Here is a 24128-nt window from a genome sequence, read left to right on the forward strand (position 1 = left end):
ATAACGGCGCCGGTCTTCACACGGTCTTTAAATCCCATCCCCAGATCGCCTCCCCGTACGCAGGGTTGACTACTTTACTACGGGTAAAATCAAGTCATACCAGGCCAGAAATTGCAGGCCGAGACCTTTCGAGGTTGTAGTGCCAAGGAAGAAAAAGAAGAAGAAAAAGAAAGCCTTTGTTTATTTTTTACATTCTTTTATGTAAAACTTTATTATAAGAAACTAATAATAGGATTTCAGTATAAGAAATAAATTTAAAAATTAATGTTTTTGGCATACTTTGCAAAGGAAGAATCTCAATCGAGTAAGGCGCGGCGGTTCGATGGCCAAGACGATAGTGGCGCCGGTCTTCACATGTTAGGCCCGGGGTTAAAGTCCCATCCAGACTTTAGGACTTGACTATCCAGCAATGAGAAAAAAAATCGTGTCGAGGAAAGCCTGAAATGGCAGGCCTTTCAAGGTGATAGTGCCAAAATAGCAGAAGGAAGCTCACTAATTGTCAAACACTGCACTAAAAGAAATTTAGAAGATGTGTCAAAATCATATTTAACCGTCGAACAAACTTTTTTTTTTATATTCTTATTTTAATATTTTTTTTGGTAAAATTACACAAAAAAAATTATCTCATAGGAATCGTTGGGTTAGTGCAATTAGTTTCTGCTGCCAAGAGACCATCGAAATGGAGACGCCTAGTAGTTTTTGGGAGTATATTGAGTGAATTACAAAAAAAAACTCCAATGCATTTATTAACACCGCATATGCTGATGAGTATAAATCCCCAACAATAAAAACTACAAGGCATTTCCTCCCTGTTATTCTGCCTTATCCCGGGCATGCTCGGTTGAAGATGTGTGATTCGTCTAATCAATAGATTTGAGCTATAAGCAAAAAAATCCCTTCCCATTTCCATTCAAAACCCGAATGGTTTGGGAGTTGATAGTCCCCTTTCTTGTTACCTTGTTTCTGTAGCTAGGGGAAAATTGGAATTTATTGCAAATTCTAGTCGTTTCTTTTTTTCGATTTCATCCCATTAAGAGTACGTTGAGTAATAAATTAAATTAACTACCAACCACAAGTGTTTCATGGTGAGTAAAACTCCTAACGATTGGCCGTTGCAATTTTTCTCATCAAGAACTGCTGTTCCATGCCTTAAAGAATGATCAAGGAGAAGATTTTTGATCCGGTAAACCCTGCATCTACGGATAATCGAAGTCAAGTACCAAAGAAAAATTGACTCTCACTAAAAATCTTGCCAACGCACCAACATTGGATTGTGCTTGAGACCTTTAAAACAAACAGAATTCCAAGAACAAGAGCTCCTAGGAAGTCCTGCTATTACGTTTCGGGGTAGTTACTTCAGGAATATCACACTCCTCAAATCAAACTTCGGCATTTCCATTAGAGTTCAGGATAGGGATAGGGTGGCCAAGTCAACACTAACCAAAACTTTCGCTAGTCTCCACTGTGTGCCTTCAGACAAACGGACACTAAACGAAAAACACCACTCGACTGAGTCAACACTCTCAGAATGAGTCGCAAAAGGAACATAAAAATTCAATAAAATTTTAGAATTTTAACTTCCCCAGCAGCTTGCGCCATTGGGAACAGTGAGTTCCACTATCGAGGGCAAATTTACAAACCGGAGTTTTAAATTGTTTACTTTAACTTTTATGACTTTCTCCTTCTATCAAACTCAACTACTAGCACGACTCCATAAACTATCGGTCGAATATTTCGCAGGACTTTTACGCTCGTTATGCTTTTAAAAGTGGTGAACTTTTTGTCATCTTCATTACCCAGTACGGTCGGGTGCATCTTGATAGTGATAGAGTGATAGTTATGGGGAAACTTTTTATGCATTGTAAATGCTGTGCAGCGAGACACAGAACATTGCCAAGGGGGTTTTGCTTGAAGAAGGAACTCACCTACAGAAGAACCATAGGATAGATCGGATCACAGATACTGGTCGAAGTACATGTTCCTGAGCGGACTCTTCATTAGTGAAGTTGGCAGAGTTGAACAGATTGATGTAGTTGATATCACTAAGTTTGGGAACCGGGATAGTGCACAAATGGAATTTTCCATAGAAACTTTTGGGTTTTCAAATTTTGTGATAAGAATTGTTTAAATTTTTCTTCAATTTCCTACGTGTAAACTGCTGAATGTTGGATGTTGCTGCCATCCTGTCATCAATCGAAAAACTATTCACATTCCATAATCGCTTTCGCCCGCTTTTCATCTAACCCTGGACAAATTGTTCGTAATGGTGCGGTAGATTTATTACCACCATGTCTCCCCATAACGACCGGAACAAAATAAGTTTTGCGCATACATTTCCCGCTTTGTCTGCAGTAAACTAGCAGCACGGAATGGAATCGTTTTATGATTGCACAACTCGCAACCAGCTGGAAATCTTAGACCATGCATCTGCATTCTATTCTTAACCAAGCACAACTTTTCGAATTAGTTTTGCAATTGTTCGTTCGATAAAGTTGTTGCTGCACTGTGATTCACTTATTCGTGTACATTTATATGCTTTTTGTCTGATTAGCACGTCTCCTTCTTTTGCAATCTTTTATTACTAAGTTCTGAGCAAGCTTGCACTATTTCGTCATTAATAGCCAGCTCAATGCTTATAAGTAAGGTTATCTGGTGTTGTGTTCCTAGAAATCTGCTTTCAACTCATCTTGCCTCATAAAAGCCTCCCGGGGTTCCCATCCCGGAGAGTCCTTTGTTAAAGCTTTCTGGAAGTAACTGCTCCTCCTTCATTCTATTCCACCATTTGGTTGTGACATTCATCCGGTGAAGATTTACCGAGAGTGAAACAAATGGATCTGAGCCAATTGAAGACACGTTGGAATCTGTCCAATTTAGACATACCTGTACACCTCCTGAATGACTCCTTGGGGATCATATTTTACGGCAAATTTCATTCAATTACATTGCCCCACCATCTGGAAATGTGAGCCATTCTGTCGTTGCCCATTTACATGCTCTGTTGTTGGGTTGTTCGTGAGCATTTACCGTTTAGAATCGCTACACCGATATTGCTTCTTAGGAATGCCTTCGAACTGCCCCTAAGCTATTTATGAATTCTAGTAGTCATTCTCTTTCAAGTAAACAAATGTTGAAAGTGTCAAGCAGAATCGAGAATCATAATTGCTTTTCAACCACCAAATGCTCTATCCACCAACATGTTTAGAGCAAGCCATTTCCACAGCGTTGCTAGAATTGCTCGTGTTTAATTCCTCTGGAATTGCCAGGCCGTTCCTCACGAATAAAAAAAAAAAGTTCACAAGAAGTAATTGATTCAGGGCATTTTATTATCAAGGCACTTTCAAGTAATTTTTTATGTCCATAAATATCACTCAGCAGTGTAATTTAGTGCTAAATTCAGCGTAATAACAACAACAGAAGACATTTAAAAATGTTTATTTTCCTGGAATTGAAAAGCTGTTCAATTCTAAAACTGAAAAAGTATTTACGCGTCTATACGCAACATGGGGTTCGACACCCTTGACATCGGTCGGTTACGCACAATGGGTGAAATGAGTAAGATATATATTTTTTTTAATAAAAATAAAATGGTTATGAATAAAAATTCAAATAGTTATAAACCTTTACGAGTGAATGAATAAAAGAAAATATTAACAGAATCTTTTCTAAGTTTCCACTCCTCTCCGATGTCCCTCAGGTTTGGCTCCACTTGATCCAGCCAACGAGCACACTGTGCTCCGTTACGCCTGACGTACCGAAGCGGGTTGCTGGCGTGCACCGTCCTGTTAGGGCATGAGTCCGGTTTCCTCATCACGTGCCCTAACCAGCTTATCCTTCTGCCTTTGGCAACCGTCAGGATGTCTACATCGCCAACCAGCTCAGCCAGCTCATTCTACTTCTCCACACGCTCTGCTCTCACACCCCGCCAGTGTGCAATATATGACGCATTTCGTGCGCTGTAGGGGTCTTCTGGATCTCAAGAGCCTGTGGAGCCCATAGGGAATTATACTCTTCTTCACTCTAAAATGCTCATAAATATAAACCAGGAACAATCTAACACATTAAGAAAGTACTAATTAACAGAGATAGAGAGTATAAATTTGAGGATAAATATTCTGCTTACTCCATTTTTGTTTAGACTCAGTGGAAAATACCAAGTGTTTCACGATTCGTCACAATTCATCCTAGTTGGACGATTTAAAATAGATCGCCAAAAAGACTGCAAACAGACCCCAATACTTCTCAATTCTATAAGTTAATAAAGCTGATAAAAACGTAGATGGTATTCATATTCGTCTTTGGCCTACGTCTCTACAATCTCTCCAGCTTTATTATACGTAGAGAGTACATCAAAGTTCAACCGATTTTAGATAAAACTTCTTACTGCCAACGCATGTCATGTATAAATTAAATGTAGTTACTCTGAATACTTACCACCGTTGATCATATCGCATATCGCGTACGCTAACACTATAAATCTTTTTAATAAAAAATATACTAAATACTTACGGTTTCATCACTTACAAATGACGCTTTTACTAGACAAAACTTAATTGGACCAGTATTTAAGGTAAGTAAACCTTATTTACTTACTTATCAGGCGCTACAAACGCTTTGCGGTCTATGACTGCTGCAAAAACTGCATAAAAGGACTTTACGGGATGGGTCGTCCGGTGTTATTCTCACGATGTGACCAGCCCAAAGAAGCCTGGTGAGTCTAATCCGCTGCACGATGGTGAGATCACCATCCTCTTAGAGCTCGTCATTGTAGCGGCTCCTCCATTGTCCTTCCACACATACGGGGCCAAAAATCCTTCTGAGCATCTTCCTCTCCTGAAACGCGGCCAAGAGGTCCTTGTCAGTTTTGGACAGAGTCCTTGTCTCAGTGGCGTATGTGAGTAGTGGGACTATAACTGTTCTGTACAGTCCCAGCTTCGTCTGTCGCGATTGGAATTTAGAGTTTAGCAGTTCTTTCAGCTGACTGACCCCAGATAGGTGAAGTTTTGGACGACTTCGAAGGTGCGGTTACCTACCTGTACATCAACCCTGCGTAAATCAGTGTTTGTTTGCAGGGCCGCTGGTGGTGCCACCATCATTTTAGTTTTCGCCTCGTTAATCTCCAACCCGAGGTTCTGTGCCGCACGCTCGATCCTACATAGCAGATCCTACATAGCGCTTCTGCTACATAGCAGAGCCTCCAACCAATGATGTCTATGTCATCAGCGTATGCTAGGGTCTGGATTGATTTATAGAAGATGGCCCCCGAAGTTTTCACCTCCGAGTCACGGATGGCTCTCTCTCTCTCTCTCTCTCTCTCTCTCTCTAGCGCCAGATTGAAAAGGAGACAGGCAAGCCCATCTCCCTGGCGCAGGCCCTTAAGTATGTAGGTAAGCCACAGCGAATAAAACCAGAAACATATTACAGGGCTTTCAACAAGTATTATATTTTGTTTCGTTTCCTTATCCATTAGGTAATAGTAAAATACAATATATCTAAATACATGTATGCACTATTTCATGTTGTTTTGTTGCTGTCCGGTTCGTGGGCTTTGTTCACTGCTGCCTTATCCTTGTTGTCTCTCCATATCCTCACAAACATCGATCTGTGTCGCAACGGCTGAACCTTACTACTTTAGAGCTCTCTTGTTATCAATCTTTGTTTCAAACTATTTGCTTGGTTTGCGTTAAGTACCTCACCGTTCGTCATTTTTATTTGCTTATTATTTTGGTAGGGTGTTTTTTAACTTCTTCTTGTTAGTAAAACGAGATCAAAAACATGGGGAAAATGTGGTAAAGATGAACGAAATGCTTTGGCCAACACTTTTCTCCCGCTTATGTATCGCTTGCCGTTTTTTTTTTTTTGGATAATCATTCGTCTGCTTACACACGCTTTAAGTTAAATTCTGATTCATTTACTCACTATTCACCCTCAGCTTATTTACGTTGGCATGTTAAAGGTATGGGTAGGAAAGGAAACAATCTTAAACCACTGGACGTCGTAGGGACCACACTTGCTGTAAAGCGATTATTTGGTAGAAATTTGGGCAAGAAAGCAAGTATCACAATAATTATAAATTAAATCTTTTGCTCCTCGGCCATCGGTGAGTGTGTGTGTGTGTAGAGTAGTAAGCGAGTTACGGCGGTCTAGCTGTTCCTGTACCGGGCTGTCGTAAGCTTAAGATTGTGTAATGGTTCTTATAGTCAACATGTGGTTTTGATTGAATGTAAAACGGAAGCAAAGCGAGATTTGTTGGTAGTTTTGTTACTTATAGCATTTATGTTTAGTGAAATGTCACACGAGGTTCGGTTTTTGTGTTCATTCATTCATTCACACGAGGTTCGGTTTTCTACAGTTCGATGCAGAGTAGATGAGAATAGGAAGCCATTTCTTTGTATGCGTTTTTGTTTGGTTGAACATATTTAAAGTAAAGAAGTTAAAAGCTAGTTTGTTCAAGATAAAAGAATAGTTTTTTAATTTTGATACAGTATTCTCTTTGAAATTCGCAAATTTGTGTCTTTTTCCACTTTTATTGTCCGGCTTGCGTGTTTTGATTTCCTTAATTTTGTTGCAATGAACTAAACGTTGCTCATTCGCTGCTGTTGTATAGTGGAAGAATATCTGAAGTTTATGAATATGAATATGTGTTCATCTGTTCGGAATATCAGTTTATCGCAAACTTTACTCTTATCGAATTCTTTCCCCTTTTTCTGTCGTTAAATACTTTCGTAAGGAACAATGCGCTTTATCGCGTTACTTTAGAACTCGCTTCGCCTAATGTTCAAAACATCCGGACCCGCTTCAACCGCAAACGCAAGTTTACTTTCACGCAAATGCACAAACATCAAACACGGTTACAGTGTACATCGATTGCTCTTGGCTCATCCGTCTTGCGGAAGCAGTGGTGTTGAGAAGGCGTAGAAGGCTGGTGCGGCGTGGTTCGGCGCATCACGCTACTGGCCACTGCTCCCATCCATACTTGGGCTGCGCGACGAGAATGCCGCCCACCGTGGTGGGTTGGTTTGGCGCCCGCATCCTCAGTGTGAAGCTGGGAGTGAACTGGAGATGTTCCGCACCGCGAGAGCCATGCCGTGACTCGGTGCGGTAATGTCGCCGTAAAAAAAAAGGTTTAATTTGAGCTTTCCCCCAGCTTTTCCAAAACACGACACACATTCTGCGATTCAGGACACCTTTTCAATGCGAATCTTAGTATTTTGCTAATTTTGTGTCTCCTGATCTAAAAGCTTCCACATGGTGCATCGCTGCATATGCGTGTGTAGTACCCCAAAACTAAACTTCTGAAGAGCGGTTAGGGAAAAACGGTGGGGTTCAGGGTCACTCACTTAAGCCGCCAGTGAGGGATGTGTTGTTGGAATAGCATACATGTGTTTCGCGCATGGGAGTGGACGGTGGATCAGGAAACTAATGTAAAAACATTGAACACAGAGGGAAGGTTGTGCAAATGGGGATGGGAAAATGGAATGTTGGCATGTAACGTTTTACATCTGCGCATGCATGTGTTCCTGTAAGCTCGATCGCACCAGTGCTGCAGCGTCATGCACCATAGGCAACCTATCGTGATGAGCCACGAACAAGCTCCTTCGGTTCAATCAGAACGATTCCTGTGCTTAGCGGGAGTAGAAAACCAATAACTAAACGTGCCTTGGTTTAGATGTGTATGTTTATCAAGAAGGTTGTCTTAATATGCCTTTATGAAATAAAATATCCTCTTTTCAAAGCCATAATAGATTGTAAATATGTTTTTGTAACGCCTTAAAACTTCCTCTGTTATAAAGAATTATTCCCCAAGACAACACTCCTCACGGGTGTGTTTTAGATTATTAGCGCCCGAAGGTATGCAATTGCTGTGTTAAAGAATATCATCTGTGTTGCATACATTTAGGCGCAAAATTAAATTTCTTCCGATCAAATAGATTCAAAAAAGGAAACACGGAAAAAGTAGATCATTTTCCTATTTACATCACGGATAGACGATAGAAAGCACGTGTTAAAGTTATTTCTATGCAAAAATATAGTACACTAAAATGTTCCCGAAGAAGAAGGTACTTACAATCACCTCACACAGAAGCAATAACTTTTGCTTCTCCCTTTTGCTTTAACAAATCGCTACAAACTGTAATGAAATAGAAACATCCAAATGTTCTTAAAAATTCATCAAATAAAATATTTTTCTAGCGTCTCATTCTATGCTTTAACAGTTTTCCCCCACAAGTTTTGCGTCCATTGTTATACACTAGAACACACCCAGAAGATTGTGAAAATGTAATGCCCTGTCTCTGCATTGGCGAAAGCCCTTGCTGTTGTTCGTATTTAGTAATTTTTTTATATCTTTATCCTCCTGTCCGTTCGCATCGTATTAGTTCGCAACTAGCGCAGCCCAACTGCTCGCAAATTGGCAATATTTTATAGAAGGATTAAACCCAAAAAAACATCTCCACAGGGCTGTTTGGAGGCAGATTAGAGAAAGGCAAGACCGTAGAGTAACGTAAAGCGTTCTCGTGCATCGGGCACTCAGCATGCAATCGCACTAAGCAGCCGGAGAGAAGATAAGAGATTGGTTTTAAAATGTTTAGCTTTAGTTTGTTTTAAAGTTTTAGTACAATAGATGGTGTACCCCCGGGCTGGAAGATGAATGCAAATCGCCCAAATCCAGGGGCACGTTTTAAGCTAAGCTACAGAATTCATGTAATATCCTACTCTGCTACGGGTATAAAAATCGTGTGTGGTTTTTTGTTTGGCGTTTACTAACGATCTTTCTCCTCGGGGATCTATTAACTTCTACTATTCATTTCATTCGATGCTACTACTAGCTACTTGGGTTCATCTCTTGTTGGTTTGTCACGGGATTTAACTGGTTTACTATCATCTTCTGCTTGTTACTGAACGCCATCAGCCTCTAGACAGGTGACGCGTCAAACGTATGGGAACATAAGTATACGCACTAACCGTTCTGCTTGGAAGTGTTCGTTGTAAACCTAATGTCTATTGCTTCCACAAACGAGCACACCACATTATAAAGGGAGAGGAGGATTGCTTAAAGTCCACGCTTAATTTGCCCCTCCTGTATTGGTGAGGCCTACAAGTATCAACACTATTCAGCAACTGATACGAATATGTGTGTACTCATGGCTGGACAGCTACCTAAGAATGCCTCGTCCGAGACCCGAAGATCTTTCAACCATCTGTCTGTCTGTCTAGGGTGTGAAGCTCGCTGTGCTGAATTCACTAAGGATATGTATGGAATGTGTGGCGAGCTGCCTCACACGAAACAATGTACTAAAGGGCTATTTTAACCTAGTACTAAAACGTGTACTAAAATTGAATATCTACCCTGCTCATTTGGATCCTATATCTGATCTGGCAAATAAAGCTTGCTCCTATATACCATTCTTTCTCCAACCCCGTCAAACCCCCCGGCCGGATCCGATAGCTTTAAAGTTTGCTAGTAAGATCATCGCCCAGATCAGCCCCAACGTCAACCGTCACGACTCGATCGTCACTGTTTTCCGACACCGGAAACTGTACACGATCCGAGTCCCCATAGTTTGGCATGATAATGCAGACAAACGATCTGCCGGTAACATTATCGCGCGGATGCAGTGTCACCGGAAGGAAGCGATCCGTGCTGCCCTCCACAAAAGTGGTTAACCGCTGGAAGACCTCCGGGAAGTGTTTGCGCAGATTGACACCCCGTTGGCGCAGAATCGTCTGTATGTTAAGCGATACCTGCTCGCGCGATCTTTGTGTCGTTTTCGAAAGAATGTTAAAGGACAGTACGAGCACATCGCCGACCGTGTCCGCACGAGCACCGGTCTTTTCTGCTCCCGGACCACTCGCCACTATCTCGTTGACGACCGAGCGACAAAGCTTCAGCTTGGCGCATCTCGACACCAGCTGTCGTTCCCATTTGACGGGTGCGGTCGCACTACCCGGCGCTTCCGACACCACACAGATCGCGACGTATATGAGCATCTTCGAGTCGGGCTTGTACTCGGTGCTGAGCTTGAGCAGCTCCGAGTACAGCTCGGGGCCCATCTCGGCCGGCAGCAGATCCGGCCAGCGCACGTACGACACCTCGCCCAGGCACTGGAAGCCCTGCTTGATGAAGGAGTCGGCGCTTTCCGGGCTGCGGAACAGTATTCTAACAACACCTCGCCCCTGCGACAAGTAGCCCCGGCGCGCGAGCGCACTCAGATGCCGGAGCGTGTCCGCGTCGTCCTTGCACGTGGACAGCACCAGCCGGCACAGGGCGGACACCCGCGAGTGCAGGCAGGCCTTCCGGTGTCGCTCCCAGTGCGCCCGGCGGCACTCGCGCGAGCAGTACAGATGGGAGCAGTTGTGGCAGCTCTTGTAGGTTTTGCGCGCCTCCGCCAGTGTGGCCGTCGCGTCGCACCGCGGGTACCGGCACTTGAGGTAGTCGTGCCCACGGTGATGGTGGCCGGCCGCTTCGGCCGAATCGAGCGACACCCGGCGGGCGATCCGTGAGTCCACCCCGAGCAGATCCTTGGTCGTGCCGCCCGGCTGCTGATGGTGCTGCTGGTTCTGCTGCTGGTGCTGCTGCGAACTTCGGCCGCTCTGGTTGGTGCTGCCGCTGGTCGTGGTGGTGGTGGTGGTGCTGCTAATCGCCATCGAGCCGCCGCTGTCGTTGCGCTTCCGCGTTCCGGCCGCATCACCTTCGCTGCGACGGCGCGCCTGCATCGGTTCGATCTGCAGCGTGTGGTTACTGCTGGTGCTGTTGGGCGCTGTTGGCGTGAGACACGAATTAGCTACGCCTCCTGCACGTTTCCGCCACATCGCCGTTTCGTTCCGAAGCAACCCCATTCCGGTCGCGCAACACACGCCCAACATTTAACATCCATTACAAAAAGCAGTAGGAAGGTGGTGGTGCAGGCAGCGAGGGTAAGGAAGATGGAAGGATGAAGGAAGTGAGGTTGAGCACAGTTTCCGAATGTATTGGTTTGTGGCAATGCAGCAAACAAACAGAAAGCATACAACATACGCGCATGGTCAAATGGCAGGGCAAGGATCGGAGTCGAAAAAGGGTCAGGACAGCGCAGAAATGAAGGCATTTGATTCACAACAGATCGATCGAATAGCGTTGAAAGTAGAGCAAGAGAACGAGAAAGAAAGCAGAGAGAGAGCATACGTGAAAGCGACATATTTAGTACAGATTATTGCTAGGCTAGGAGATAATTTAGCTTCAGGTATGATGCAAGATGATCGGTGTTGGAGGTTCTTATAGGAATCAAATTTTTATCATCATTCATTGCCAGCGGATGCTGATTAAGAACCTTACCGTTACACGGTAAATTTAAATTTTTCCTGTATTTCATACTTTTACCATTAGAATATTTGTTCAATAGGATTAGAATCTTCTCGGAATCATCTATTATTTCAGAAAACATACACAAATCGAACTACAGCAAAATTACAGAATACATTGCATATTGACAGGCGTTATTCATCCAAGATTTAAATTAAATTAAATGTACTCAATTTTCTATCAACTGAAGTTGATAGGTGAAACTAAAACTCTTTTAAATCTCAAAAATTCAAGATGATAAAACTTTTTCCTCACAAAATATTTAGTAACGGACATGTAACATTATATTGCATACTTTCTGGCGTCAGCAGATACAACAGATCAATTACAGGCTTGCTTCTCTTGCTGGCTCTTTAAATTACTCGGAACTTGCTCTATAAGAACATCCTCTTAAGGAACACACATCATCTTTCATCAACGAATAAGACATCAACATAACATGAAATTGAACACTTATCCTAAAGGAATATGCTACGATACAATAAGCTACAAACAAACGAAAGGACTATTAAGAGATTATATTTGTTGTAAACTTTAATACTTTGTTAACGCATTCCATGCACTAAACTACACAACAATCAAATAGCTAACGCTAAAGGATTAAAATGAAATAAATAAACAAATAAATAAATGAGAGCCAATCAGTCTGGTTATGTTTGTATAACTTTCGTAAAACGGAAAAAAGGCGATAGTCAATCCATTATGGCCGGTGGAAAGCTGATTCACAATGGGTAATCTTGCTTGTGTATGCAACAGAAACGGGGCAAAACTGAACCAAACACGCCAAACCGAAAAGTAAAACACGTTTCAAACCAAACGGAAACAAACCAATCGTTCTAAGGCAATCGTGGGCATCGATCGTAGGGATACAGAGCATCAGCGATATTTGACACACGATAGGGGCAAGATCTTCACTCTTCTTGGATTAGCGAAACGCGTGATCATTAGGTTGGGTTTGCGATAGATTTGATAGGCGAGAAGAGGCTTGTGTGTCACAGCTGTTTGGCATTACGGCACGGCGTTCGTTCGATACGTACTGTTAAACATCGCATTCTGTGTACGGCAATCTGTGCTGGCACTTGTGGTGGGTCCCTAGGAGAAGGCTTGCGCTACACGGGGCAGGACGGCGGCACAGAAGACAGCGGTCGTCACGCACCCTTAGTGTAGGCCGCCACTTCGGTAGTGCGTACTATCGTCTTTTCTGCTTCTAACTGCTACCGGGGGATCGTGGGGAAGGTTCGTCCGATATCGTGTGGGACAAACAAATGCAAAAAAAAAAACGTAACAAACACATAGTGAACGTAGGAGAAAAAGTATATAAAGAAAAGTTAGAATCGGTAAAACGTACTAAAATCAATGCTACAGCAAAGAAACTTCTTTGTAAGACATTTAATGTTCGTTCCGCTCGATCATCCTAGGTAAAAGACTTTCTCGTTAGTAAATTCCTATAGGAGCGCATTCCTAGGGAAATCTTTTAAGGAGCAGCTCAGTCCGGAAGATCTTCATGCTCTGGCTAGGAAGGATTACTCCGTTGGACTATGGACTGGACACAAGCAAGACGGCAAGCAGGACGACAAATAGACAGGAAGATTAGAAACGGAACGATCAAGCAAAAACACGACACACGCAAACACAACGTCCTTATATAGTTGAATGAACGCCTGTCTTTCGATCTTCCTCCAGATTCGTTAACGTTACAAGAACAGAACACAGAACAGAGCACAGGCTTCCCGGAGCACCTTTCAGGCAGCTGCCAGAGAGATGATCAACAAGTATAGAACGGCTCTAGCATACGAAACAGGAACACAACGTACATAAAACACAACAACACTAGCAAAACATAACACGCAACACAATGCGGAACAATAGTAAAAGACTGAGCTGAGCTAGGGATAGATAGAGAGTTTAAAACGCTTTACGGAGCAAGAAAAACGAAACACACAGATCGACTCCAGGTCGAATGAAGCCATCTACAGACAGACGAGAAAAGGGCGCATTTCTGATCGCGGACAGAACATCTAGCTGGACAGAGCAGTACGGTTTTCGAGGCTGGCGCACTACAAGGGCGTTACGCGACATTGGCACACACAGATCACATACATCGCGGCACACCCAACGACAGCAGCAACGAGAGTTCGTGGAGTGTGTGTGTGGTGTGTTTGTGTGAAACGAAAACAAACGTTTCCGGTTGTATTGGAGTAAAACTTACAGGTTCATACCTGAGGACCTGTGTGAATCGGCCGGCAGACCGAGCAACGAGGCGAGCACATCCTCGAGTGTGGCCGATCCGGGCGACTGATGATGCTCGGATGGTAGCGAGAACGTCGGAACCGCACCGGACATTCCTGCACAACCGAACGCGGCGGTTTGGGGCAAAGCGGGCAAGAGGGCAGATTCGAGGGAGAGTGTGTTAGTGTGTGTGTTTTGGTAAGTGTGGCAGTAGTGCGATTAGTCACAGAGCGAGCACCGGGCACCACAATACGAGGAAAATCATCACCCCCAAACCAGCAACCACCACCAGGCGCCAGACGAGATTGTGCGAGAGAAAGAAAGAGAGAGAAGAAAAAGAGAGAAGAAAGAGAAAAGAAAAACACGTTGGAAATACACAGATCTCATATCGCATATACTCGAATCGCAAAAGTTTTTCTCTCCAAAATTTGCGCCAGGAGTCCAATTCGTTGGGCTAAGGACGTAAGGACTGGCACAACACGTTCGGAACGAAAGTGTTGTGGAGGAACACACACGGTGTACGCACAAAGCATTTTAAATGATGACGCAAAACAGAAAAGTTTTCAAAAAAAGAGGAAACAAAAACGGATGAAAAGCATGATCAAAGCGAGATTTCCGTCATTACTGACATCCTATCCTCCGACCGCCCATCCCCGCTTCAGCTCGTTACAATATTTGTTGGACACATTAGGTCCAAACCTTTAGGAACTGTACAGAATAGATGAATGTAATAGACCTCAAACGCAGAACATGGCAAACAATAAAATAAAGCTAAAACCAAATGTCCTTAACCAAGATGAATATACGAAACGAAAGAGAAAAAAAACGATCATACAAAAAAAGAACATACAACAAATAAACTATAAACGGTTTTTCTTCTTATCTTGGGGATATATTGCAGCTGAAAAGTGTGTTTATTGTGTAAACGATAATAATACTTATACAAATTAGGCAAAAGTTAAATAATAATAATAATAATTAATAATAATAGTAATATATGATACGAGTAGTACAATTAAAACTTATCGACTAAAAAAAAAGGCTCCATCAGGCCATCGGGAACCAGTATGTGCCCATCAAGTTCAGGCATCAATTCCCTCATCGCATCGTTGTTCACTATCAGTAAAGAAAGCGTGTGTTCTCTACAGGTTCGCGTTCCATCGTTCGCGCTCGGTTACACGTGATCTACATAAAAACTATTAGTTCCTAATACAAAATAAACGAAAACATCCTAAATCGACCGGATTCGGTAAGGCTTGCTGTCGGCAAATTGGGATTTCACTAATATGGGGGTTTGCAATTTTCCACTAACGTGCTTCATCCATCGAATGGCGCCCTAGTTTCATATGATCTACTGCAAGAAGAAGTGAAGAAGTGTACTAAGCTGGGTGGTGGTGTTGGTGTGAAACGAAAACCGAAATTTTGAACGTAAAACACATCTACTTTACATGCGCGCCCAGTGGTCGCATTCGCATTACTGTTTTTGTGATCTTCCAAAATTTACTGCTGCACTAGATGACCGAGTGCCGACAACAGACGCCAACGCCAAACATTCAAAGCACGACTATCCGGAGCCGGAAACGGAACTTTTAAAAGCTTTTCTATCATTTTTGTTTTTTTGGTTGTCCCTGGAAATTCGGTTAGTATGGTTTTTGCCTAACGCCGCAGCAAATCAAAACACTCCTTAATTTAACGTAAGTTTTAAATAAGAGGAGGTGATCGGCTGGCGCTTCGTATCTTCGCACTTCCAGAACACGTGTATCTAATTTATATCATATCCGAGTCGGTATCACACTGAATTTGATTGTAGCAGTATCGTTTCGTTGCCCTAACTAATATTGTCATGAGTGAAGCTTCAATTTGAATTTGCTTTTCGCTTTTGTATTTGCTCTTAACTTTTTAAATGTATTCAGAACCATCGAAACATCGACTATTGCTTTCGCAAGCTCGTGGAGTTCGTAAGTTCGTGCTCGTTTTATCGAATTAGAAAAAAAAACAGGATTCCCTAGCTATCATTGTATACTTAAAATCATCAAGAAAGGTTTAAACTCTTCGTACCATTTTCTCCTTGTTCGAGCTGTGATTTGATTTGTCATTTTAAAAAACACGGGACAAAATGCATTTCGTACGCAGAAAAAAATATTCTTCTGCCGTTCTCGCCTTTTACTCACGCTACTACATCTGCGCAACGTGGCGTTCGCATCAACGTTCGTACCTATATCGAAAGGCAACTCCCATTTTCCTGACTGTCGAATCGAGCACCGCAATAGCTGGACACTCTATCCACTGTTGTACTGTGCTATGCCTCCTCAAAACTAACCTCGATGTACTGTTTCTCTAGCTGTAGCTGGAATTTTGAGTAGGAAGCCAACGCAAGTAAATTTAAAATGACCTAAAGAACTGAAAAGGTACCAAACGGAACGGAAAAAGCTATTGCTACATTTTAATTGACAATTTATAGAGAGTGCGCGCGCACATATTAGTTTCGACCCCTGGCGCTGCGAGCGAACGAGGTCTCCTAACGTCTAGCATATGATTTGCTCCGGTTGTATCTTAACACTGAACCTGTTTTAATCCTAAACAATTTTACACAGAATAGAACCAAATTTGGGCCTACGCTTCCGAAAGGGATTGGGGCGAAAACCCCCGTCAAAAACGTAATATTAACGTTTCTGCACGATTGGTTCTTCTAACCTCTTTCCACGGGGGCTTATAAAGATCATCATCATCAAACACTACAAAACACCTCTCCTCGCTTGGAGCGTTATTCTCGACGGACGGCGAGTAATTGTAACACAACGAAAGAAAAGAAAAAAAACGAACTAATAGTCACATAATAATAATCATACTAATCGTTACACTAGTACACTAGTTGTAGATAATAAAGTTTGCCGATGATGATGTTTGTATGATGGGGATGTGTTGTGGTACACATATGATATGCAGGAAAAGATAAATCGTGTTTTGAAAAAAAAAACAGACCGAACATAACGCAACGTAAGTTCTTACGGAAGAGCGCAAAAAGTTTGGGAATAAGGGTATTTAAAAGAAACACAAGCACAACGGTTGTTCTAGATCAGGGTCGACTCACCGACGCCATTCATCCGGCCGGCGTTAAACCGATAATGATCGCCGGCCGTTTGCGGCTGTTGCTGCTGCTGTTGCTGCTGATGCTGCTGCTGCTGATGCTGGTGGTGGCCGGATCCTAGAACGGAACTATTCTCGATCAACGGCGTCTGCGGGGAATCGAGGGGCCGGGTACCAACAAACGAACTTTCTAGCCAACATCTAAAACAGGGGGTTAAGAACAAAGTTAGGCATTCTGATTCATGTTGCGTCCCAATGGCTGGCGGCCAATTTGGCATACCTTTGGCTTGGACTAGTAGATCTACTGCGTGAGTGTCGATTTGTTTGGTCATTTACATAATGTACAATCGCTGACGTTACTTCTATGATTGATGATTGAATTTCCGGCGTCACGACGGATTCTTCCTTCTGCTGCTTGCCCTTCTGTTGCTGTTCCTTCAGTTGTTGCTGTTCCTTCTGTTTGTTCGTGCCCTGCTGCTGTAGCAGAGATGATGCAAGTCTGAAAAAAAAAAATGAATTACAACTCAGTCATTCGATTCGGAATCGACAATGCATATGCTGTGTCATCAGGATGGTCACGCTGTTCATACCGTTCCGCTGGTGTTCTCGGTTGGGACAGCTTCTCCTGGCTTCTCCAGCCAAGATACGGCTGGCGGAAGGAGTTCCGAATCGTACTACTACTACTATTGGCACCGGTTCCGGCCGTAGTGGAAGCAGTCGAGTAGCCGGAGATGACGCTCGCGTTCAGCCCGCCCCGGGTAAAGGAACCGCGCGTCGAGACGCTCGGCGACGTTTGGTTCGAGTTCAGGTGGGACGTGGACCATCGGGAGAAGCCGGTCTGACCGTGGTGGCTGTGTGCGGAGGGGCTCAGCATCACTGGACTACGGTCCGACCGGTGCGATCCGAGCGAGCTGAGCGAAGTGGTCTTCGAGCTCAGCCCGGTCCACCGTCCGACGTCGCTGTTGCGCTTCCGCAGAATGCCGCCGCCACCGGCCGCAGTACCGGCCACTGCCACCGGTGCGGTTGTGTTCGCCGGTCCACCATCCTTGCCGGAGTATTGCTTGTACCAGTCGGGAATATTTAGCCGCTGCAGGGAGGCCTGCACGCGAAGCTGATGTTCGCTTAGGTTGGTGCCTGTTTCGTGTGACTTTTGGAGCTCATTTTCCGGGGGCTAAAAGGAAAAGAATGGAAGAGGAAACAGACGGTGGTTAGTGGAGGCTTTTCCCAAGCGAATCTAATGAAAAGAATCTTATCGCGCTTTTGATGTGTGAACGATGAATGACACCTCGAACGAACCACCCTTCTCATCTTGACGCTTCGAGGCAATTTGAGGCTGCTTTTCAAAATTCTTTGTGTAATTCTACGTCCACGCGGTTGGACCACTCCATGGCCGGCCGGGTACTAATAGACCGTGAAAAATCGTTTCATGAGACTCAATTGATTGAAACGAACCATGCTCAAGTGGATAGGATTACGAGAAACACGATCTATGGCCATCTGGTGTCGTAAGTTCATCCCACTTCATGCGTGCATCGTGGAACTACGGCAAGCAATCTAGCAGATTTACTTGTCAATTAAAATAGAGCCCGTATCGCGTTTCCTTCACTTGCCTTGATGGGCAATTTAAAACGGAGCGATCAAGCAGCTACTAAGACTTACCACGAAAAGAAATCATCCCAAGCAACAAGTCAGTGCGAAATAGGCAAACAAATAAAATAAGCAGACGATGTTGCTTGATTTGAAATCTTTTTATTGGTAAGAACAACAAATGTATGTACAATTATAAATAGTATTTACAGTTCTTCAAACAAGCTTACTCCTAACCAAATGCCACCATCTCCGGTGACTCTTGAGCCGGGGCAAAGGTAACGCTCGCACCACCGTTCGCACTGTACTGACGCACTTCCGCAGGAATGGTAGCACACGATCCCGATCCCAGTACATCCCACAATCGACCGTATAGAAGGAAGCCTCAACCTTCGCCTTGCAATTTACCTCAAACACCATTCGCACCACAAAATGAAACTCGTCGCTGTTGTTCACCTTCCGCTGGCGCACGTTCGTCTGCTTATCGGCAACGTCGATCACAAATTCGATGGTGATTTTGAGCATCCTACCGGTCGTTTCATCCACCGCGATCACATCCAGCTCAACGCAATTCTCACCCGCTGCGCTGGTGGTCATGCCATCGATCCGATAGCTTCCGGCAGCGACCGCATCAACGAAAGTGTCACCGATCGTGTCCGAAATGCGATCACCGTTCATGCGCGTCTCCAGCAGCACCTGATCACCTTTTGAGATATTGGCCTGGATCAGTGCCAGCACCGTGTGGATGAGGCTGAGTTGCGAGCGGTTGAAGATGGTATCCAGCAGGTAGAGCCGATTACGATCGGCCACGCTCATCTGCACGAAGTGATCCGTTTCGATGAGGCTGTGCATCTGCAGTCGGTAAGTTTCATGCCGCAACCGATAATGCATTTCGAGCGCGGATTCTGTCTTGCTCGGGGCGATTACTACCATGCTCGGCATCACATCAGTATCACTCACGGCACAATGATGATCGGCGCTATCGTCGTCGTTTACTCGAAGCTGATCCACCACCGGAAGCTGCTCCAAACTCTGGTTCGGTTTCGTGACACACTGTTCGGGGCTCGGGATCGTTACGGGAGGGGCTGGTGCAATATTACCTTTAGCTGGCGCTTCATCGAACGCATGCTGCCCCAGCACCGATCGGACGTGGTTTTCCTCGATCTTCTCTATTTCCTCGATCGCTTCCCGGACGTGCTGGCTGAAGTCAGGAAGCGTCCCATTCTCCGACCGCTCCCGGGTCCGGTACTGCAGGAAGAGATCGTTTATGTTCCGCACGTAGCATTTATCCCGCTCCGACACCGAGCCACTGTGATCCTTCAGATTGCGCCGCTGGTCCGCGCACTGTTTCGTTACGAGCTGCTGCACCTTCGGAGCTGCGTTTACAATCTTTACCGCGTTCGAGACCGGCCGTCGACCATCAGCTTCTGCCCGAGACTGCGTCGTATCGTTCGCCGGCTTCGACGAACCGGTTGCCTGCGTTTTCTTCACGAGATTCTGTTGTGCCTTTTCACCGTTGACCAACTTTTTCGGCTGCTCGATGCGATTGTGCTGCATAATTGGCACTTTCTTCTCACCGGTCGGCGCTGACCTCGCTGAGTATGATTTACTGTTGTTGTTGTTGTTGTTGTTGATGCACGGCGCCACCGGACGGATGCTGTCGTTTTCACCTTCGAACATCTTTAGCAGCTGTTCGTTCAATCGCCCAACGTGCTTCCTCGATGCACGACCTGATTGAGGTACGTTCCGGTGCTCCACATTCGTGTCCCACTCTCGGAGCACCAGTTTCTGTTTCTTCTTGCTGTCCGCCAGCTGGTGGCGTTTCTCGTCCAACAGTTGCCCATCTGGTTTCACGCCCATCCGATGATGGCGGACAATTTCCACCTCCGACTCCCCGTCCGATCGATCTTCGTCGAGGGTGACGTCTTGATCGAAGTATTGGAAAATGTTCAGGAAACTCTTACGCGTCACGATCATCGACGGTTCCTCGCGCATACGCCTGTTGTGAGGACCATCCGTGGGCAGCAACGATTCTTCTGAGGAGCTCGGACACGTGCTTGACATCGACGTTCCACCGTAGCTACTGATCTGCTCCGCTTGGGCATACCGCGACAAAGATTGATAGATACTGTAGTCATCGTCGTCTTCGTCGCAAGATTCTGGCTTCTCGATCGTGTGGCTAAGTTGCTTCGATCGAAAGTGCGCATTGTACGTTTCCTCCAGCGAGTTGACGAACATATCGAAATCGTGCGTACTGAACGAGTTGGTGTCGATGAAGTAGCTCGAGTTCTCGTCCATCGTTTCATCGATTTGGTTTCCCAGTATACTCGCACCGCGATAGTTGCTGTTGACCATGCCCACTGATGCCATTTCCGCGCACTTGTATCACTCACTAGCACACACACACGCTCACTTGCACCCAATCAACGGGGAAATTTTAAATTACCCAACTAATCACACTCTGTCAAGCTTTCACCCTGTGCTCGGGGGCGGTTCTTTTCAATTGTTTGCTCGCACACGTCAATGCAATGTTCTCTCTTCTATCCGTTTGCACTTTACACAATAGTTCACGACGCGCCGAAGAGTTAATTATTTCCAATTATGCCTCGTTTCGGCGAAAGTGGCTTCGCGTGTTGGAAAGTTCACTAATGCGAAAATAACTCCACCGATTGTCTTAACACTCTCTCGTTCGCAGCTGCAACCTGCACGTTTGACTAGTGGGAGATTTCTGATTCGATCGTCCGTTCGTCAGCTACGAGGAAGGATAGCTGATGCGGCACACTACCTGTTGGCGGGTATTAGGTACCCGTTTCCCTACTGGAGGATTAATATTTCCCCTTTAAGAAGAGGATTTTTAGTCCAGGTAATCAAGAATGGCTCGTAAATGCTGGCACTGCTGAAAGTGTTACCTAACCTTAGCTTAAGCGCATAGCAAGAATTGGGGGTGGAGCAGTATTGAGACAAGAAATTTTTAATTTCTGGAACACGTTCTTGAGGTAACAATATTACCTGCCAAAGTACCAAGCGAAAAGATGGACTCGGTTGTGGGTAGTATTTTTTGTTGGAGACATTTGACAATAATATTATTTTTGTTGCTATGCGGTAACTACAGGACTCTTCTGTATGGTCTTGTTTTTCCATAATTCTAATGGGATGTGTTGTGCACATCGAACACACATACACCCGCTCGTTAACATGTGCGTTCACAATAATCTAAAATAAGCTTCCGCTTACAGTACGCAAAATCTAGGACAAACTTTGTGTCAGTAGCACCGCTTCGTTTGTATGTCGGATCGATATGCTCCGACATGCACTGCCCCATAGCTTCATCCTTCCGGTGTGTATGTGAGAACGGTTAGGTTTGTTTTTGAAAAAAAAAACTATCCTGCATCGGCTAATGCACCATTCATCCGTGGAAGTCACATTGAACTGTCCCCATGTGAAGTAGTTGGCAATACATTCTGGCTAGAAGTCAACGCAGACGTTCGTGCGCCAACCACCATAGACATTCTGTCGCAATTCCCCATCCTGCTTCATTGCTGTCGTTCGGAGCGGAGCAAAAAAAATACTTCATGTATTTCATCGCACGCAACGGTTTTCCTCCGTCCATGTGCCAAGAATGGAGCAGTCAAACACCCAAAAGGACACTGCTATTGCCCTTGCCCTTCATTCCCTTTTCTAAGCACGCCGACGGGTCCAAACGGGCAAATTGTTCGACCGACGGAATATCGAAATAAACGTGTTAGCACAAGACTTTTTCCGGTTCACACGAGGGAGTGGTGTAAGCGAAATTGTGTTATTCTTGATTATCGCAATCTCACAGCACCGTGTCCAATTTGCGTGTGACACTACGCCGTAGGACCCGGGCATGCCATACAACACGCGGAAAGAGCATTTGAATTCCCCTACCACGGACGACGGCGGAGGGACGCTTTAATGTGCTATCGTTTAAATGTCAACCTGGGCAGTAAATGCTCAGACTGTGTGTAATTGAAATGTAGAGCTAAGGGCAAAGCATTTTTCATCATCCCATATTAAACGGGGAAGCGTGGGGTCACTTTTTACACCGAGGACAATGAGGATCCTTCTTTCCTTTTCGCAACTGGAGGAACATATGTACGCTCCCTGCCTTTGTTTCTGCGACAATGGTTTTCCTCATTAAGTCTGACACATTTTCCACTGTTTACAGGCCAGCGAAACCTCATCCGTTTAGGATACAAGCCTACTCTCTCTCACACACACATTACATTGACAGTGAGCATCATCCTGGGGCCCGGGAAAACACTGCTTTGACACTGGGCCTGCTGTTCACCTCCGGATTGTTCGCGCGACGCTGCTTGATCTCTGCTCAGTTGTTTGTCCTCGTTCTTTTTTTCCCCTTTTGGTCTGTTATTTCCAACCGCCACAAAAATGGGCCGCCACCAAGTCAACGGTGAGCCTATTCTGTTGGGTTCTTACCAGCGGCTGAGAGCAGTGTATCTCGCTTACTCTCGCGGACGACATCCATTTTCTGCGGGTAATGGTACTTGTATCCGTTTTTATGTACCCCGTTCGTGTTCATCCGTTTCTGGCTTTTCAGTGTACAGTGGGTAAACCCTCTGGGAAGGACTCGTTTTCCCACCGACCCCCTCGGGAGGTAAACGCTTACGTCACACAGGTCCAGTGAAAAAGGAGTCTGTGCTTTCCTGTCCTATATTTGCCTCCAGAGTCGCTCTGGTACCTTACTATGGCAACGGCAATACACACACACAGGTAGTTTGTAGTATTTTACTGGAGGCGTCGACGCACAGCAAGTACGTTTATAAATTGATTATCCCAATGAACACGTAACGTTGTGACGGGGTTCGATAACAGTTGATGGATAGCAACATCAACCCAGCATTTAAAATAGTTAAATCAATGGCATACACAAAACCTATTAAATCTGTCTTTCAATAAATTATCTTGACAACTCGTCTGGATGTTACCGCGTGTTTTAATATGTGGCACCCTTCGTATCTCAACTCGTAGGTGCATTCATCATTCGTCCACCAATTCGATTTCTGGTCACATGCTTCCTCCAAAACGATACTCACCTAAAAGAAAAGAGAAGACAAAAACAAAACATTAGAATTTGGTACCGCAAAGCTTAGTGCATCATTTGGGAAGGAACACCAAAACCTCAATGATTCAGTAGTGAACTCTGAAGACTCCACCAACAAACCATGGAGCATACATTATTTACAAATACACGATAGGGTTGTGCACCATCACGAACAAAATACCAAGAATTCCATTTCATTACTACGGTTGTTGTTGCCGCTTAAACGAAAGCGAAATAAAAAAACGAACCGGTAGTCGCAGCAATGTTGTAAACAGTCTGGCGTCATGCTTCCGCCCATGCTTTTTATTTGATTTCTCAAAGGTTCTTTGCTTGGGTTCTTGTTCTTAACGGACCACCCTTAAAGGAGCGCGTTTTTTCGGGGGCCTGCACACTGGGTAGTATTAAGCAGCGTCGAACGAACGAACGAACGTATTATGCAAGGTCCACTTGTCGGTCCTTACTTTTACTTTAAACGGCTGCATGCATTAGCATGTTTATACCGCTGGACACTGGACGTCGGTGCAACACCCCATATTGGCAAATTACTAATGCAATATTTAACGCACTAAACACATTTGTTTAACCAGCCAAGCGGGAAACTTTGAGCCGATGTTTGGATGCTCCAATGTGTAAGGTGGTGAGGTGCTAAGTCGTTTCACAAGCAGCGACACACCCGGCTTACAAGGCATCCATCGGTGGTGGCCATCGGATTGTGTAATGCTTGCAGCAACTGTGCACATCATGCATCATCTGTCAACCATAAGGAAGGGCTACCAAATGACTAGTGCTTTCTCCACGCCAATG

At 44.6% G+C, this 24128-nt stretch overlaps 1 protein-coding gene across 13 annotated transcripts in view; it reads right to left on the reverse strand.

The window, feature by feature from the left end:
- Nucleotides 1-5415: 5415 nt before the first annotated feature.
- LOC118513594 (poly(A) RNA polymerase gld-2 homolog B) overlaps nt 5416-24128 on the reverse strand; it is a 91572-nt gene continuing 72859 nt past the window's right edge. For 4 of the 13 annotated variants that reach the window (XM_036059581.1, XM_036059588.1, XM_036059591.1 and 1 more), the window contains 5 exons: nt 17245-17825; nt 16935-17153; nt 16659-16855; nt 13558-13683; nt 5416-10757 (listed from right to left, as the gene is read on the reverse strand). In XM_036059581.1, coding sequence (XP_035915474.1) covers nt 9448-10757; nt 13558-13683; nt 16659-16855; nt 16935-17153; nt 17245-17825 — 2433 coding nt within the window. In that variant the 3' untranslated portion in view covers nt 5416-9447. The other 9 variants (XM_036059587.1, XR_004906491.1, XR_004906490.1 and 6 more) reach the window with 9 other exon arrangements.

This window comes from Anopheles stephensi, chromosome 3 (genome assembly GCF_013141755.1).
Source record: "Anopheles stephensi strain Indian chromosome 3, UCI_ANSTEP_V1.0, whole genome shotgun sequence".
NCBI lineage: Eukaryota > Metazoa > Arthropoda > Insecta > Diptera > Culicidae > Anopheles > Anopheles stephensi.